Raw genomic sequence first — 16,832 nt, forward strand, 5'->3', positions numbered from 1 at the left:
AAGATGTCCCTTGAACGAGTGCTGCAGCAGCCGCATGTCTGCAATAGTAAAATGATCCCATGTATTAATTTTCAATATTTCTTTAATTACTTGATGGAATGCAATTACTAAGAATTCTATCTATTGGAAATTGTCAATAGCAAAAATCTGCCGTGATCTCTTTGACAGCTCATTACTTCTTCCCCCTACAACTCCAGGCTTTATGCCTTTACCATTCAAACACTAGGTTGCTCTTGTTTATGGCTGAAAGCTGTTGTTGTAGAATAATGGTGATTCCAGTTGACCTTGAACACTAATACCTCCTGAGCAATTTGACACCTCCAAGCTGCAACAGAATAAAGGAGGTGTTGCCTTCTGATGGATTTACTGGGTAAATCAGTGCCTGAAGGGACTGCTCCATTTCAAAATAGTCATCCTTACACTGATGTCATCAAGCAGCTTATCGAGATCTCTGGTTGGATATAGTATTTGAGGATGTTAAAAGGTTATTTACACAGATTTGTAGCACATCAGGATGCATTAATCCAATTATTTCCCTCACTGGTACTTAAAGTGTCATTGGAACTGAAATAAAGGTAAATGTCACTGTCTGGAGGTTTCAAGACAATGCAATTTGTCTTCTAAACATCTGTTATGTATGTGTAATACAAAAAGAACCTCACACTAGCTAGGAAGGAGCTTGCTTGACATCGCTGTAAAATTTGATCAGCCTTAAATATAACTATAAAAATATTAGACTATAAACAGGTCTTTACTTTTCTATTGATTTTCCAGATAGACTCTGATTAAAGGCATCTTTTTAGTTTGTGTTAATTAGGTGTCTTCCCTGGAGCTGAGAGAGTTTGGAAAAACACATGAAACATATTCACTTTTCAATTTAAAAAAAAACTCTCTCAATTCTTGAATTTAGGGCAAATTTAATTAACTTCAACAGATAAATCTTCAGTCTTAAGCGCACTCTCTCTGACTGGTCTCACTAATAGAAAGCATAGTGCTGTCATGTCCAAAGCAAAGTAGTAATGATTTTAACCTTCCTTTTTGAGAGAGAGACCGTGAATGTGAGCCACTATCAACCCGGAGTCCCCCTCCCCCACCCCCAGTATAGGTCACTGTGCCAGCATCACCAGCCCAGAATGACACTAAGGCTGACATAGCTTATCATGGAAGGATCTCTCATCCAACATTATGGCCGGCATAATGGCTACCATACCACTCCTCTCCCTGGAGCTTGCATAGAAGTTGTGGCCAAAGACAGGGAGCATGGCTGAGGCTTCCCTGCTTTCTGGCAATCCCCAGCTGCCCTAATGGTCCCTTGGTGGGGATTGATAGCTGATATAAATACACACCTGGGGACTGGACCAGAACACAGTTAGCCCAGGGTTAGGGGTAGCAAAAGTGGCTTAAATCCCTCCTGAGGTATGCTATGCCATTTTGTTTTCTGGTATTGAACATGCTTCGTGCTATTTTCTCCCCTGTCTGTTTGGTCTTAAGACTGAGCTCAGAAAAGCACTCTTTTAAAAGTTGATAGAACTTGATAGTTGTCTTTGCAATAAGAACCCCCTAGTGATTTACAGGGTTTATCCAGCATTTGTTGTCTCTAATCTGGAATAAATATGATTTGAGTCATTCTCTGAATCACACGAAGTTCATGTGCAAGACAGCCCCATTCACAAGAAGTTCATGCTACACTGATCCCCTTGTAAATTCTAATCATTAGATTATTTCACTGAATGGCTCCATCATGACTGCCATCTCCCATTAGCAGTAGGTTCACATCATGGCTAAGTGTGATGTGGCATAATTCTCATCAGAGTCCAGTTTGCTCCTTTTTCAGTATCTAATTAGAGAATGGCACTGGGTTTGTGAGCTTTCCCAGCTTTGAGGTTTTCTTCCAAAGGCCTCCTAGTTAAAACTAGTAGTGGGTAAACTAGCTTCTGGCTAATATTACTTGACCCAGGAAATAATTAAGTTCAGTGTGACCTGGTCTAAAGATTTACACTGAGCTCCTCACTGGAGGAAGGTGAAGGACGAAGGGGACCAGTAATGTTTTGGAGAACCCAGAGGTGATCATAGCAGAGGTACTTTGTGTGAGCCTAAGAACCCTTCAATGTCAACTGGCAAGGGAGTTACAAGAATATACTGATGTATGTATGTGCATTCCAGATGATTAAAGAATATTGTGTGAGGTCTTAAATGAAAGCCAGGATCACACCGATCATTAACAGCGCTATGAAATGGATGTGCAGATACATGCAAGGAATTATGTATGTATGCTGAAAATGGGTTCCTAAAGTTTGTATCAAGGCAGAGCTGGAAAATAGGTTTTTCTGCCAGATAAAAGATGTTTATTCACCTATCACTATGCTGGCATGTAAATTAAGCATTGTAAGCCAACACAATGGAAAGCTCATTTACATACGACGATAAGGGGAGCATGTGAAATCACCGGGAAGGCAACACACTGCAGAATAAGTTATAGGGGGTTGTCTTGACTCTGGGTATTGACAGTGAACTTTGGGGAGTATAAGGAGAAAGCAAAGAAGACACCTTCTTATCATGCACCTTGGAAGTAGTCAGGCAATACAATTACATTCATGAAAACAGGATCACAACCAATGGTGGTGGAAACACTGCAAAGAACATTTGCAGGAACAGAAACTTCATTAGAGAGAAAGTTAGCCTACTTAGTTAAGATTAATAGAAAGCGTATTATGATTTTGTTTTATACATAACCCCTTGTTTCCATAACCCTTACTTGCTATCCCTTGAATCTTTGATAATACACTTATCACTGTTTACTATTCACTATTATATCTACCAGTGCTGTGGTATGATACAAGAAGGTGATCCTGAGTTGAATCATACAAGTTGACATGTACACTGTTCCCATGGGAGTAGCAGATCTAGTATTTCTGAGAGTAAATTTCAGTGGATAAAGGGCTGGACAATACAGTAGAATGCTTTAAAGGAGCTTGAGGCCTGGGGTGCACCTGTTGCTAACCTGCAAGATGAAGTAAGGGCTGGCATAGCCCAGAGGAGAGTGCTTGAGTAGCTAACAGGCTGGTAGTGTCAGGGAGCTGACACCCAGTTAAGCATGTGTAAATCTCCCTTTCACTGGAGGCAAGGGGTAACAAGCTGAAGCTCAGTACCCCAAGCACTGTCACACCTTGATTTTCCAAATAATGCTTCCCTGCTCTCATTGTGGTCTCACTGAAAGTGAGACTGACATGTAAGCGAGGGGGCAAGAAATCACCAGAGACAAAAAATTAATAGTCACTTTTTTTTTTGCCATTCATCCACAGCGAATCCCCTGTGAATGCTATATAAATGTCAGTCATAAAATCACTAAACACGTTGCAAAGAGGGGCAGCACATTCAGCTTCTGCTACCACTGGACAGCCTCCAGCATTACATGACAAGACATCTGGCGGTGACAGATTTCTTCTTCAGGGGATGACAACTGCCCCAGACATGGCTGATAATGCTCTCCTAAATTACAGAATGCTACTTTGATAAGGGCTTAGGTAATTGTAATGCTATATTATGTAACAAAAATCATTTGAATATTAGATTCACCATCGAAAGGTGTTTGAGGTTTGGGGAGGTAGAGATAAGTCAGTTACACCATTATTAGGTCATGTCCAGCCAAACAGTATCTGAAGTGACTTTTTTTCCTCATACACAAAGAGCAAATCATGCAGTCTTAAGCCAAATGTCTTTTATTGTAGACTAAGGAAAACAATGAAGGAAGAAAAAGCAAATATAAAGTCACTGTGGAGGGAAAAACAGAGAGTCTCCACCCCCTGGCAAGATCCTCCCACCACAACTCCTGCAGCAGGCCTCCAAAGACTCCTCCCATTTAATGATGCAACACAAAGAAAACAGAATCACATGGCCTCATTTACATCTCCCCTGGCCTCCTATAAGCAATCAGCTGACAAAAAGTCTTCTACTCATTTATTTAAATAATTTATCCTCTGCATGAACTCTTTTATGCTGAGAGAAGGGGTTGAACAGAGCGGCAGAACACAATAGAAGTGAAGCTGGGCAAGGTTGGGAAGCTGAAGGAAGCCATGCATTCTGTCCAAATGGATGGGAGGAAGGCATGATTGCAGCCTATCAGTGCGAGTGAAAGGAAGACTTGAGAAATGAAAACAGAGAAGAAGGTGGCCCAAACTGAGCAGAACTGGTCCAAAAAAATCATCCTTTTTTGCCTGCCAAAAAGTTAGAGTTTTCAACAGGACACTTCAAAATTAAATTAAAAATTCAGTTCAAAACTCAATGAAAGTTTTCATTACATTTCATTTCAAATTTTCCCATTCAAAAATTGTGTCAAATGAAATTCCCACCACCGCCTAAAAAATTTTTTAAATTTTATTTAAAAAATAACCCATTTTTCATCAGGAAAATTTTGTGTTTGAAAAATTTGAATCAGCTCTAAAAGTCAGACAGCAAACTGTAGTTTCCAGAGGAATGCATGCCAGTGGAGGGGGCAGCATGCTAGATGTGGGACAGGGTAGATGAAAAAGGGGTGAATACAAGTAGGAGGGTGAAAACTCAGAAACTCAGTCAAGTGAACTATCTTCTGGAGCTCTTGCCTCAGGGAAGTGACAAATGCATGATGTAAAAGCAAAAAATCTTGGAAGATACTTAGGGCCAAATTCTCAGGTGGTGAAAATCAATATGGGCCCACTGAAGTCAGCAGAGACCTGCTGCTTTACACCAACTGACGACTTGGTCCTTACGATTTAATAACATTAATACGACATAGTTTGTAGTCACAAAATGCTGATGAGTGCTAACTAAGCATGATTCAGTTACATTTGTGTCTGAGTGGTTCATTTACTTATCATTTCCAATTTCCTTTTGCTTTAGCTGTTCCTCAAAGAAGTCATTGCATGCTACAGTTAAAGCAGCAACCAGAATGACAAATTCATTAAAATCCACTTCATTGTCTTTATTGGTATCCAGATCTTTCATGATCTTATCAACCAGCTGGGGATCCTTTTGGCACTAGAAAGAAAAAAAGAAAATTAAATTTAAAAAAACCAACAGATTTGTGGACCTTCAGTTTGATGTTTCTTAAATGTAGTTAAGCTTGGCAGAACTCCATTTTTATTTTTTTATAATTTGACTGATTTCAGTTTATTTTTAAACATTTTTCCATTTGTATCTATTTACATTTTCTCATTGTGCACAATTATGTTTTTAAGCATTTTGTTCTATGTTTATCAATTTAAATGTTCACAGGTATGGGATATTATGGAGAGGGTCAGACAAAAATTATTGAATGACAGTAGATGTTAATATTCAAAGAGTTAAAGCTTTACAACAGTTAAAACACAAATTGTCAACCTCGCACATCAAAATATACCAAGGAAGCATCCTTAAATCAAATTCTTATAAGTTCTCAAAGAGCATTTTTCTTACTTTGCCTAGCTGTAACTTGATTATTATCAATGGAAAAATATTTTTTCTTTGGTTTGTGTTGTACGGTGAAATTGATGATTACCAACATGTACTGATGAAAATCTAATCCTTCCAAGCCTAAATATAATCTGCCTGGATATTATTTGTATAACAGGTATAAAGTGTGTTTCATTTTCTTGAACATACACACACTAAACCCACAAGCCTTCCAGGAATTATTTTTACCTGTACTGTATCTTTAACTATTTCAATGTCTCAAATCTGTACTCAGTTTAACAAGAAAATGACTTAACTGTGGTGCACATCTTGAATGTATAGTTCTGGTATATCATAGTACAATTCAGTAATGTGCTAAAAATTTAAGTAGCATCAATTCTTTCAATCTGTTCTAAAAATTAAAAATGGAAGGTGCTGTGTGAAATTTTCATTTAAAATGTCAGTATATCAATATTAACAGGGTTAAAAGCATAGGGCCAGGTTTTCAAAAGAGCTCAGCAACAAATAGGCATTTAAATGAAGCAACCAGATTTGGGGAGCTGTCGAGTGAAAATCTGGCTCATGTTTATTTTAAAATAGGAACTATATCAATGTTGTTTGAGGGTTTTTTTTATGCTATTTGTAATTTCAAGAGGTTATTTATATGGGACCAGATAATGCCTTCTTTTGTCAAAATTGGTAGAACCTTATTTAGCAAGTACGGGTCCTACTCAATATAAGTAAGGGCAGCAGAATCTTCCCATAGTAATAAATCAATAGCCAGGATTAAAAAGAAAATCCAATCCAAGAAATTTCATAAATGGATTCAAAATAATCCTGCTGTTATTATTAAAGACCACAGAATTGTTAGGATTACTAAAATACAGGGAATCAATTATGTACTAGATTCCATAAGAATTTCAGTTTGAATAATTTAAGAACACAACAGATGTGCATAAATTAATTCAAATCAGCAGTGACTGTGAGAGCTCTTCTCAGCAATATCTCTGTTCAGTACAGATAGGGAGCTATATTTGGAACTTACAGGATTGCCAATAAACCTGTGAAAAAATGTGTACCATACAACTGTAAGTCTGAAGAAGCCCTAAAAGAGCATGAAACATTCCCGATGCTGATCGCAATCAGTCTGCATATGTTTGGGACTGCACAGTCATTTCCATTCACTACACTTAAAAATGTCTCTCTCCTCCTGAGAACTATATACCTGTATTGTATTCCAATTTTGCTTAGGGCTGGTCTACACTCAGTTCTAACTAAATTGATTAAAACTGATTTAACTAAAATCATTTTTTCTACTATTTCTAGATTGTATTTGGCACTGATGTTCAAACACACAGCTGAATAATCAGTGACTGACGTGGTTTTCATCATTTGTGACTAGTGGTTCAAAGCAAAGGTGCGCATTTTAATATACTCATCAAACAAGACACTTGATATTAGCGTTTTCTCTTTGGCTCCACAAACACAGTTGTCATTTGATTGTATAGTTTAGATGCTGTCACAGCATGGACTTGATTGTATAAGGAAATGTTCTTCCAGAATCCTTCAGTAGCTATTTCCCTTACCCACTAAACCTTAATTTAAAGAGATGTAAACTGCCTCTTACTGAAAGGAAGTCAGTGAGTTCACTGGTAAGGAGCTGTTTGAGTTCTCCTTTATTCAGTTTGTATTTGTCCCCTTCTTTGCCTGAATAATGGTGAAAAATCTTGATCAAGGTGTCCATAGCATTCTCCAGTTGTGTAGGCATATTGTAGAGTGGAACAGCTCTAGGACAGAGAACAAAAATCATTGGTACTGTACATGAATTATATAGAACTCAAGCATGTGAGGAGATGGAGAGCTGTCTGGTGCAGTTGTAAAATAGAAGCTGTCATAAATACTGAAAAACATGTATTCATTTGATCCATACAATCAAATAGTGACTTACACCACTAGACTATGATATTAAAACAAAACATTGTACTGCAGACATCATAGATTAGCTCTGGAAAATAAATGTGAAGGGTTAAACGAAAGCTCTACTGTGCATCCAGTATGATCAACAGGAAAACATTTATACAGCAAGTTGAAATCACAGGCGTAAAGAAAGCATATTATACCAGTACATAATCTCCTACCTGTTCAACCAAAAGAATATTGTCAACAGGTAATGATAGCTAAATCATACGCACATTTATACTGAGAGCTCCCCCCTAGCATACTGATTTCCCCGATGCTCAGAGGGAAATCACCAATGATAGCAGATTCAAATGCTGGAGCATCAGCTTTCACTTTATTGGGTCCCACTGTTTTGTTTTTTTAAGTCACCTGGAATGACCAGGTGTGAGCTTCTGTCCCCAAGTGGCCTTCCAGGGGCTGGCTTCACTGAGATTCTGTAAAGAGAAGAGCAATTATATCATTAAACCAGAAGAGGGTGGAAATACAATTAGTTGCTAGGAAGCTGAGGATTGGGAAAATAACTAAAAATAGAGATCAGGTGAAGGGGAAACATTTCTTTGTGTAAACCAAGGGAGAGCTCTTACAAAGATAAAGATAACAGGAAAGTCACTGGCAATATCATACAGCGAAAACTGAGCCTTATCAATTCTACAGACTATACAAGAAAATACACACAGGGAACACTGTAGCTAAAGTCCACCTAATTTCTAAAACACATGGACACACACCTGTCTACTATAGTGATTAAGTGCTTTACTGATATCTAGACACACAGATAAAAGCATACTTTCCTGGAATGGTCACAAAGAAAAGGTTTGTTTCTGATTCCATGGGTATTTGTTTACTCTGTTTAATAATTTTTTCACTATGAACTTGTCACAAAAAAATTCACTGAACGCAACAGAAGTGCTATAAATGGTGCATGCAAAATATTTATTCTTTTATTGTTTGACCTTTTAAAAATGGGCCCATGTGGGGGCCTGGAGAGCAAAATTAGAAGTGACAATGACAAAAATCAACTCAAAGTAACTCCCTCCAAACAAAACCACAATCTAACCTAATCTAATCTGTGTGCATTTCTAAAGCAGCAAACCTTAATGTCTAGGCACTTGGGGCCAGATTTGCAAAAATATTTAGGCACATCAAGATGCAAATAGATACCTAGTGAAATTTCCAAAAGTGCCTAGGACCCAGGTACTCAAATGTATTTAAGTGCCTCACTTCCACTGAAATCCCTTTAGGCACATATCTGAATCTTTAGGAGTCTAAATTCCTTTGTGAATCAGGCCCTTGCTTGATAAGGTCCTCATCATGGTATGCACTCAGGAGAAAACCAGATCACCGCTCTTACACAAAGGCCCCCCCAAGGAAATTAATAGATGAGTCAGTCCTGCATCCGCTCCCCAGGTCAACAGACTTGTGCTTGGTCTTTGTCAAACCAAAGAGGGAAGTGAAATTAAGAGTCAAAGGCCCTCCAGTGAGAATCTCCTGCTATCAGCTCTCAGAGTTTGGGAACATGTTTTATCCCCAATTTACGAGGAGAGGCTGAGGGAACTGGGGTTATTTAGTCTGCAGAAGAGAAGCGTGTAGGGTTAACATCCGTCCGGGTTTCCCCAGACATGTCCGGCTTTTTCAGCGTTAAATGGCCGTCCGAGGTGATTTCTAATCAAGTAGAAATGTCCGGGATTTCCCCCTTCCCCTCATGCAGAATACGGCTCGGCTGATTGGATGGTGGGACCTGATTGAAAGCCGCTCGCAGCCACTGGGGCCTCTAGCAGCCAGAGTCCCTCCCCGTCCCCGCTCCCTCCTCCCCCACAGAGCAGCACAGAACAGTGTTTGAGTCCACATGGAGCCCGCAGCTCTCCCTCTGCCGGGTGAGTGGGGGAGCAGAGGCTGCAGGGCGAGGAGGATCAGGGCAGGCAGGGGCATAGAGGCTGCAGGGGCAGGGCAGGCAGGGGGTGCAGAGGCTGCAGGGGCAGGGGGTGCAGAGGCTGCAGGGTGAGTGGGGAGCAGGGGGCACAGAGGCTTCAGGGGTGGGGGGGTGCAGAGGCTGCAGGGCAAGGAGGAGCAGGGCAGGCAGGGGCATAGAGGCTGCAGGGGCAGGGCAGGCGGGGGGCGCAGTGGCTGCAGGGCGAGGAGGAGCAGGGCAGGCAGGGGCATAGAGGCTGCAGGGGCAGGGGGTGCAGGGCAGGCGGGGGGTGCAGGGACTGCAGGGCGAGTGGGGAGCAGAGGGATTTGATAGCAGCCTTTAACTATCTGAAGGGGGGTTCCAAAGAGGATGGAGTTAGGCTGTTCTCAGTGGTGGCAGATGACAGAACAAGAAGCAATGGTCTCAAGTTGCAGTGGAGGAGGTCTAGATTGGATATTAGGAAACACTATTTCACTAGGAGGGTGGTGAAGCACTGGAATGGGTTACCTAGGGAAGTGGTGGAATCTCCATCCTTAGAGGTTTTCTTGACAAAGCCCTGGCTGCGATGATTTAGTTGGTGTTGGTCCAGCTTTGAGCAGGGGATTGGACTAGATGACCTCCTTAGGTCTCTTCCAACCCTAATATTTTATGATTCTATAATTCTATTTAGGGTTACCATATTTCCTCATTAAAAAAAGAGGACACTCCATGGGACCCTGGCCCTGCCCCCCGGCCCCGCCCAAACTCCACCCCTTCCCCAAAGTCCCCGCCCCAACTCCGCCCCCTCCCCTGAGCGCCCCGCATTCTCCCTCCTTCCTCCAGCCTCGAAACATCTGGCCGAGCACTACCGGCTTCACGGTTTGCTGGGCAGCCCCCAGACCTCCAGACCCTGCCCCCGGCCGGGCGCTTCCCCAGCACAGCCGGAGCCCGGGAGGGGAAGCGCCCAGCCAAGGGCGCAGGGTCTGGAGGTCTGGGGGCTGCCCGGCAAACCGTGAAGCTGGTAGCGCTCGGGCAGCTCGGTTCTTCAGCTACACAGAGCTGAGGTGTCCGCGGGGAGCAGCAGCAGCTGCTGCGGGGGAATCCGCCTGCAGCTCGCAGCCCGCGGGAGCTGCAAGGTAAGCAGGGGACTGGGGCAGGGATGACGGCAAAGCTATTTTCCCTGACATGTTCGGCTTTTTGGCAATTCCCCCCAGATGGGGATTTGAGGACCAAAAAGCCGGACATGTCCGGGAAAAACCAGACATATGGTAACCCTACCTAACTGCCCCCCAGGATTCCCCCCCTACCTAAGCCTCCCTGATCCTTGTCCCCTGACTGCCCCCTCCTGAGACCTTCCCCCCATCCTAACTAGCCCCCTAGGACCCTATCCCCTACCTGTCCCCTGACTGCCCCAACCCTTATCCACACCCCCACCCCCAAACAGACACCAGGGACTCCCATGCCCCATCCAACCACTCCCCACCCCCTGACAGCCCACCCCCCCAGACCGCCCGACCCATCTAAACCCCTCTGCTCCCTGTCCCTTGACTGCCCCCTCCTGGGACCCCTGCTCCTAACTGCCCTCCAGAACCCCACCCCTACCTAAGCCTCCCTGTTCCTTGTCCCCTAACTGCCCCCTCCTGAGACCCCCTCCACCCTAATTGCCCCCCAAGGACCCTACCCCCTACCTGTACCCTGACTGCCCAAAACCTTACACTCCCAATCCCCAGACAGCCCCCCCCCCAACTCCTGACCCATCCAACCCTCCCCCTCCTCCCTGTCTGTGGACTGCCCCCTCCAGAACCTCCCTGCCCCTTCTCCGACCCCCTGGCCCCCTTACCGTGCCGCTCAGAACAGCGTGTTGGGCTCCATGCGCAGCCCGACACGCTGCCGTGCTCCCCCACGGAGCGCATAGCCCGGTTTCTGCCCTCGCAGAGTGCTGCAGAGCGGCGTGCTGGGCAGGGCGAGGAGCTCCAGAGGCCCGTTGCAAACGGCCGGCTGGCTGCGAATGCAGGGAGGGGAGGGAGGGAGAGAGAGGAGGGGAGTGATCTCAGCTGCAGGGGAGAAGAGGGGGAAGCGGAGGAGGGGCTCTCTCTGGCTGCCGGAGCCCCATGCAAGTGGCACCATCCGGCCGGCTGCCCTGTCAGCCCCGCGCACTCTGCATGGGGGGGAAGTCCGGACATTTACAAATTACCCCCAGACGCTATTTTTAACTGAGAAAAGCCGGACATGTCCGCGGGAATCCGGACGAATGGTAACCCTAATTCTATTCCCATTCACCCCAATACCCAGTGGGTATTCTCTCCGTGTGCTACATTCTTTTCCTGTCTCTCTCACCATACTGATCAATGAAGCCAAACACACTGAAAAGCTTCAAATGACACCAAATGCAGCAGTTTATCTACTTGGCAACACAGATTATGCATCATCACTGAGCATCTCTCTCTGGTCTGGCTCCCCAATGAGTACAGAGCCCAGTTCAGAGCCTCTGTCCTGATAATCAAAGCCCTCCATAGGATTGGCTCTAGCTACCTAAGAATTACCTCGCCCTCTTTGACCAGGACCTCCCATGACAGCAACATTCCAGTGGACCCATGACACTCCTGCCTACTGAGGGGAAGGGAAAGGCTTGTGAGTGTGGAAGACAGAGCTTGTACAGGAGTAAGACCTGCATTATTCAGCTCACCCCCCGCCCCTGAGAGAAAATTCACCACAGGCCCCCACCACCTTCGGAACTAAGTACAAAACTCATTTCATTCACTTAGTTTCTCTTTCTCTCTCTTTCTCTTTCTCTGGCACACAAATGTAAACAAGCAAGCAAACAGAAATGCTATGTATAAATCCAACTATTTCTCCTACAGCCTAGGAAGAAACAGAGAGAGATTGTTACGGCCAATTCTATTTTAAATCGGTGTGAGGCACTCATATACTACAATGATTGGAACCACATAAGTATCTTGATAGATAGACGTCATTTCTCATCTGCATGTCTCCTTTGCCATCAGGGCAAGGTGCTCCCCATCCTTTTTTGATTGTACCTACCTGAAAAATCAATGTAAACATATAGGGCTCAGTTGTGCCTATTATACAAAGACCCACAATGGGGGAGGGGTGTCTCACAGAGGTACCCCATCCCAGCAGGGATTCTAGGAGACACCTACTATGTAGAGGGCTCTCACCGCGTACTATACCTATGCATGGAATGCAGCATGTGCTCCACTCCATGGCACTATCCACTTGCTCTCCCTTTTGGGGTGGCTAACCCCCACAGGTTCTACTGGGAGGCAGCCTGGTGATGTCGTTACCCATGGTTATATAGCCCTTAGTCATAAATGTGGGTACTGTGAGGGGGATCATTCCATTTACTCACCGCTGTTGAGATGGTGCAGAAGGATAGAGGTTGTTTCTCAAGCAGCCAGGGCCATTCAGGCTTGTATCTTCCTGTGATCACTAATACCTACATCATTGCTCAGAAATCTTTATTAATCAAAATAAATAAAAACACCTGAATAAGACTATTAAATAAACAGCAAAAGTTAAGAGCTGCTGCATCCACAAATGAGGGGTACTGAAAACTATGGAACATTCACAGTCGAATATATAATTCAGCATGGATCTCTCTAAACCACATTCACCATCTAGCTACTGAATATTGTAAATTCAATTAGCTAAGCAGAGAAAACAATGGGTATAACTTTCAGATGAGAGGTATAAACTTTCAGCGCCCCCACCCTCAGGACATGAGAGAGAAAGTTATATCTTTCTTTTCCCCCACACCAGCTTAATAATTTATACAATGATATAATCTGCATAGCCCCTTCCAATACTCTGACTACTTTACTTTAGCTAATTGTTTAAGAAACTCTTTATTCCATGGGGATGGTTTATATTTAATAGCATGAGCAACTGTGCCAAAGTTCTCTTGTCAAGAGATTCTTTTCATTTGTTTCCCAAGAAACTGTCATGAATTCGCTTGGCTCTTCCGTTAGAGGAATCCTGCTGAATACTCTCCCCTTCCAGGGGGGCTTCAATGAAAGTGGAGGATGCTCAGTGCCATTCAGGATCAGCAGTAGCTCTCAACCTTTCCAGACTACTGTACCCCTTTCAGGAGTGTGATTTGTCTTGCGTACCCCCAAGTTTCACCTCACTTAAAAACTACTTGCTTACAAAAATCAGACATAAAAATATAAAAGTATCACAGCACGCTGTTACTGAAATATTGCTTACTTTCTCATTTTTACCATATACTTATAAAATAAACCAACTGAATATAAATATTGTACTTACATTTCAGCATATAGTATATAGAGCAGTATAAACAAGTCATTGTCCGTATGAAATTTTAGTTTGTACTGACTTCATTAGTGCTTTTTATGTAGCCTGTTGTAAAACTAGGCAAGTATCTAGATGAGTTGATGTGCCCTCTGGAAGACCTCTGCGTACCCCTGGTTGAGAACCACTGCCCTAGAAAATTAGGTGGTTACCCAAAATTAATAGAAATCAATGGATTACTTTCACCTTCCTTTCAAGCTGCATTACCTGCTCTGTTTTAATACAGGCTGTACTGTATCTTGCTAGCTAATGACAGCCCACTGAAGTCAATGGAAAGGCTCCCAATGGGATCAGGCCCTATATAAATTCCCTTCATGGCTGATGACCAAACTTTATCTCAACTTCCTGACCTATAAATCAGAAACAAAATGAAACACAGCCTGATCTTCTGGCTTAGCTAATATAGCTCCAGCATTTAAGATGTTTCCCCTTCATGTTCTGTGTGCTCCTTTCAGACAGTCCCAGCACTGCCCTCCTCCCACCAGCTGATAACTAAGAGGAGCTTGATCCTGCTCTTAAATATGGAAATATGCTCTGTAAAATCCATTGCTGTCCAAGATGTAGTTTAGAAGTGTTTTCATATTGGATGGTGTGACTAGTGTATGTTGGTCGACAATATAGGGCCAGATTCTGTCCCCCTTACCCATGCTGGATAGTATCTTACTGCACAAATAGCCCATCCAACGTCTGTGGGGCTACACACATAGGGTAAGACTGGTCCTTGCCCACACTTATGCAGAGGTGTTGGAGGCATAAGGCACTCCTTTACTCTTCTGTGTGGGCTATGACATGGTGGGCCCCAGAATGGGGGAAGACCAGCCTCTGTGGGGGACCACTCCTCCCCCTTCCACGCAAATGGGCATATAATGGGTGGAGTCTTGGCTCCACGTGCTTCCCCACAACATGCTGACTAGCACAATGGAGCTGTGGCGGCGGGAGGAGCATTGTGCTCTTGGTATAGTCCAGAAGTGGCCTCCTTCCCTGGGATAAGGGGATGTTAGGATCCACTGAGCCCCTCTTCCACTCACTTCCCAAAAACTCAGTTCAGCTCTGGAATTTGTCAGTCAGGTGACAGCAATACTATTTGACAGCAACACGATGCCATAGCTGGCCATGTTCAGAGCCGGGGGGGACGCAGGGCACGCCACAAATCCAAAGTTTCACAGCAAACCTTTGCCTTATATACATCTCTACTGCCTGACTATACATTGCAACACGCACTTCATGATTGGCTTGGTTACTTTTCAGGAACCAGTCCCTGTACAGCATGATCTGTCCATGTACAGTTCATGTATAACCTGAGCTCTACATTCCAGACTTGTCTTGTCCATTTTCTCCATCACCTGCTTATCTTAGTTAGACTGACTCCTGCCTAATGCTTGTTATGCCCTTATTTACAACTGATACTTCCATTCACCTTCCCAGTCATGCCAGTTGAGACATGAGGTCTTACTTGTGTTAAGTTACTCAGGTCAAATTAGGCTACAGGGGAGACAAAGGGAATTGTCGTGACACTCAGAATCTCAGTTCCTTGCCAGGTCTGCTCCTGAGGCAGCATAGCCACATGCTGCCTCTTCCCAGAGCAGATGGCAAACTGGCAGTATGGGCCACAATTAAGTATTGCTCCATCTATATGAGTAAGAGTGGCAGAACTGGCCCTTGGTTAGCATCTGGTTTTCAACATTTGCCCCCAAACTATGCTGGCAATATCTTCTGGCAAATAATTGCTGAGCTGGAGAAGGCAATTCAGCCCTTCCTCCGCACACACACCCTTTACCTCCACCCTGTACATATTTGCTTTTTCTGCTCTCAGTAACCAGCCTCATCCAATTCCGGGCTGCATGCCTGGCTAATCAGTTCTGTAGCCCAGGTGGCGCAAGGCTTGTGGGGAACTCAGCGGCTCTGGGGAATGGATGTAGTATAAAATAAAGAGGGTTTCATTTTGAACAAATATTTACTGGTGAGTTCTAATCAGCATTTTAGCTTCGCTCTTACTAGGAAAAATCAGTTTAAACCAGAAGCCTGACATATATCTAACGCTTTCTAGGTTTTAACATCCAGATAAAAATCCCATCCTGTGTCATTTTGGGGTTCAGATCACAAGTTAAGTGCAAAACTAGCATTTCTTGCACAATAAAATCTTATATTTTCAGCCAAAGAGCTGTTATCTAGGCAGCACTTTGTAGTTATGTGCTACTTACATTGTCCACCTGTCTGATGCTGGGGATAGCTTTTCTAGTCAAATTTCTCCTTTCTAATTTCCTCCTCCTCTTACCGTGAATTTTCCCAGGTCTGTGTGCCCTTCTCGCATCTCTTCCCCTTCTTTCCTCAGCGGAGTTTTCCGTGTCCTCCCTCATGTATCTGTATTCTCTTCTCCACTTCAGTATCTGTTTTTCAGTTCTTTCACTATATTCAGCCGTTCTCCCTTCTCTGTTTGTTCTGCTTTTAGTTTTCCGTCCCATTTTTACTGTAATGCATCACAGGGGACAGAACTGGGATTATGGGGCCTACAGCCCCTAAATCAAAGAGTTCTGGTCCTAAATACCGCCTTTAAGTGGGTTGCTTTTTGACAGTCACCCAAACTGAAGAGTATTGTTGTGTTAATACCTTCATCTCATGCTGTTTAGATTTCCATTTGGACAATATGGTGTATTCTCTGCACTTCCTAGTAACTTTCAGGTCAGTTAGGTCTCCCTCTGGCCAGAATGTTCCTTGCCAGTCCTCCAGTGGCACTGTTATGGGAGAGAAACAAGAGCAACTTCTGTGCCAGAGATCTTCTAGCTGAGCCACTACCTACACCTTGCTTTGCTTCCCCAGCAGTCAGAGTTCAGTTTCTCTCTCCAAGGCCCCCATCAGTAACTGCCTCAGCTACCAGTTTGCAGCAGTGAGGTCAAGTTGCCATAAGCAACAAATTATTTTCCTGGTGATTTTAAAGAAAGACAGAGATTTAAAAAAAAAAAGATAAGTAGAAATACCGCTGATTGACAAATATTACAGAAAGCATCACTAGACTGGCCCTAAGTTTAAGTGATAACATCCTTCTGCTCTTTCTGGCCTTTAGGTAACCACACTTGTCCAAGTCACTTTTTACATCAGCACAGCAGGTCTACCAACTGGTGCAAAATACCCAGCGTAGGCAAGGCCTTGGCATACAGCTGGCTTTCCTTCTTGTCAGGAGGAATCTAGTTACATAGCCCCAGAGTATCTCTCTTTCATTCTGTAACTGGAGACTGTGCAGCCAATGCCA

At 43.7% G+C, this 16,832-nt stretch overlaps 1 protein-coding gene across 4 annotated transcripts; it reads right to left on the reverse strand.

The window, feature by feature from the left end:
* Positions 1–3,721: 3,721 nt before the first annotated feature.
* S100Z (S100 calcium binding protein Z) lies at positions 3,722–13,581 on the reverse strand. 4 transcript variants are annotated; one of them, XM_034772999.1, is made up of 4 exons: positions 13,541–13,581; positions 12,624–12,730; positions 7,034–7,193; positions 3,722–5,013 (listed from the first exon to the last, which is right to left on the reverse strand). In XM_034772999.1, the coding sequence occupies exons 3-4, from the start codon at positions 7,172–7,174 to the stop codon at positions 4,843–4,845; spliced, it is 312 nt and encodes a 103-aa protein (XP_034628890.1). In that variant the 5' UTR covers positions 7,175–7,193; positions 12,624–12,730; positions 13,541–13,581; the 3' UTR covers positions 3,722–4,842. The 4 variants fall into 4 exon arrangements, with proteins under 4 accessions (XP_034628890.1, XP_034628892.1, XP_034628889.1 ...); XM_034773001.1 differs by lacking the exons at positions 12,624–12,730; positions 13,541–13,581 and adding an exon at positions 7,735–8,410; XM_034772998.1 differs by lacking the exons at positions 12,624–12,730; positions 13,541–13,581 and adding an exon at positions 7,545–8,410.
* Positions 13,582–16,832: the final 3,251 nt, after the last annotated feature.

The sequence above is a fragment of the Trachemys scripta genome, chromosome 6, assembly GCF_013100865.1.
Source record: "Trachemys scripta elegans isolate TJP31775 chromosome 6, CAS_Tse_1.0, whole genome shotgun sequence".
NCBI lineage: Eukaryota > Metazoa > Chordata > Testudines > Emydidae > Trachemys > Trachemys scripta.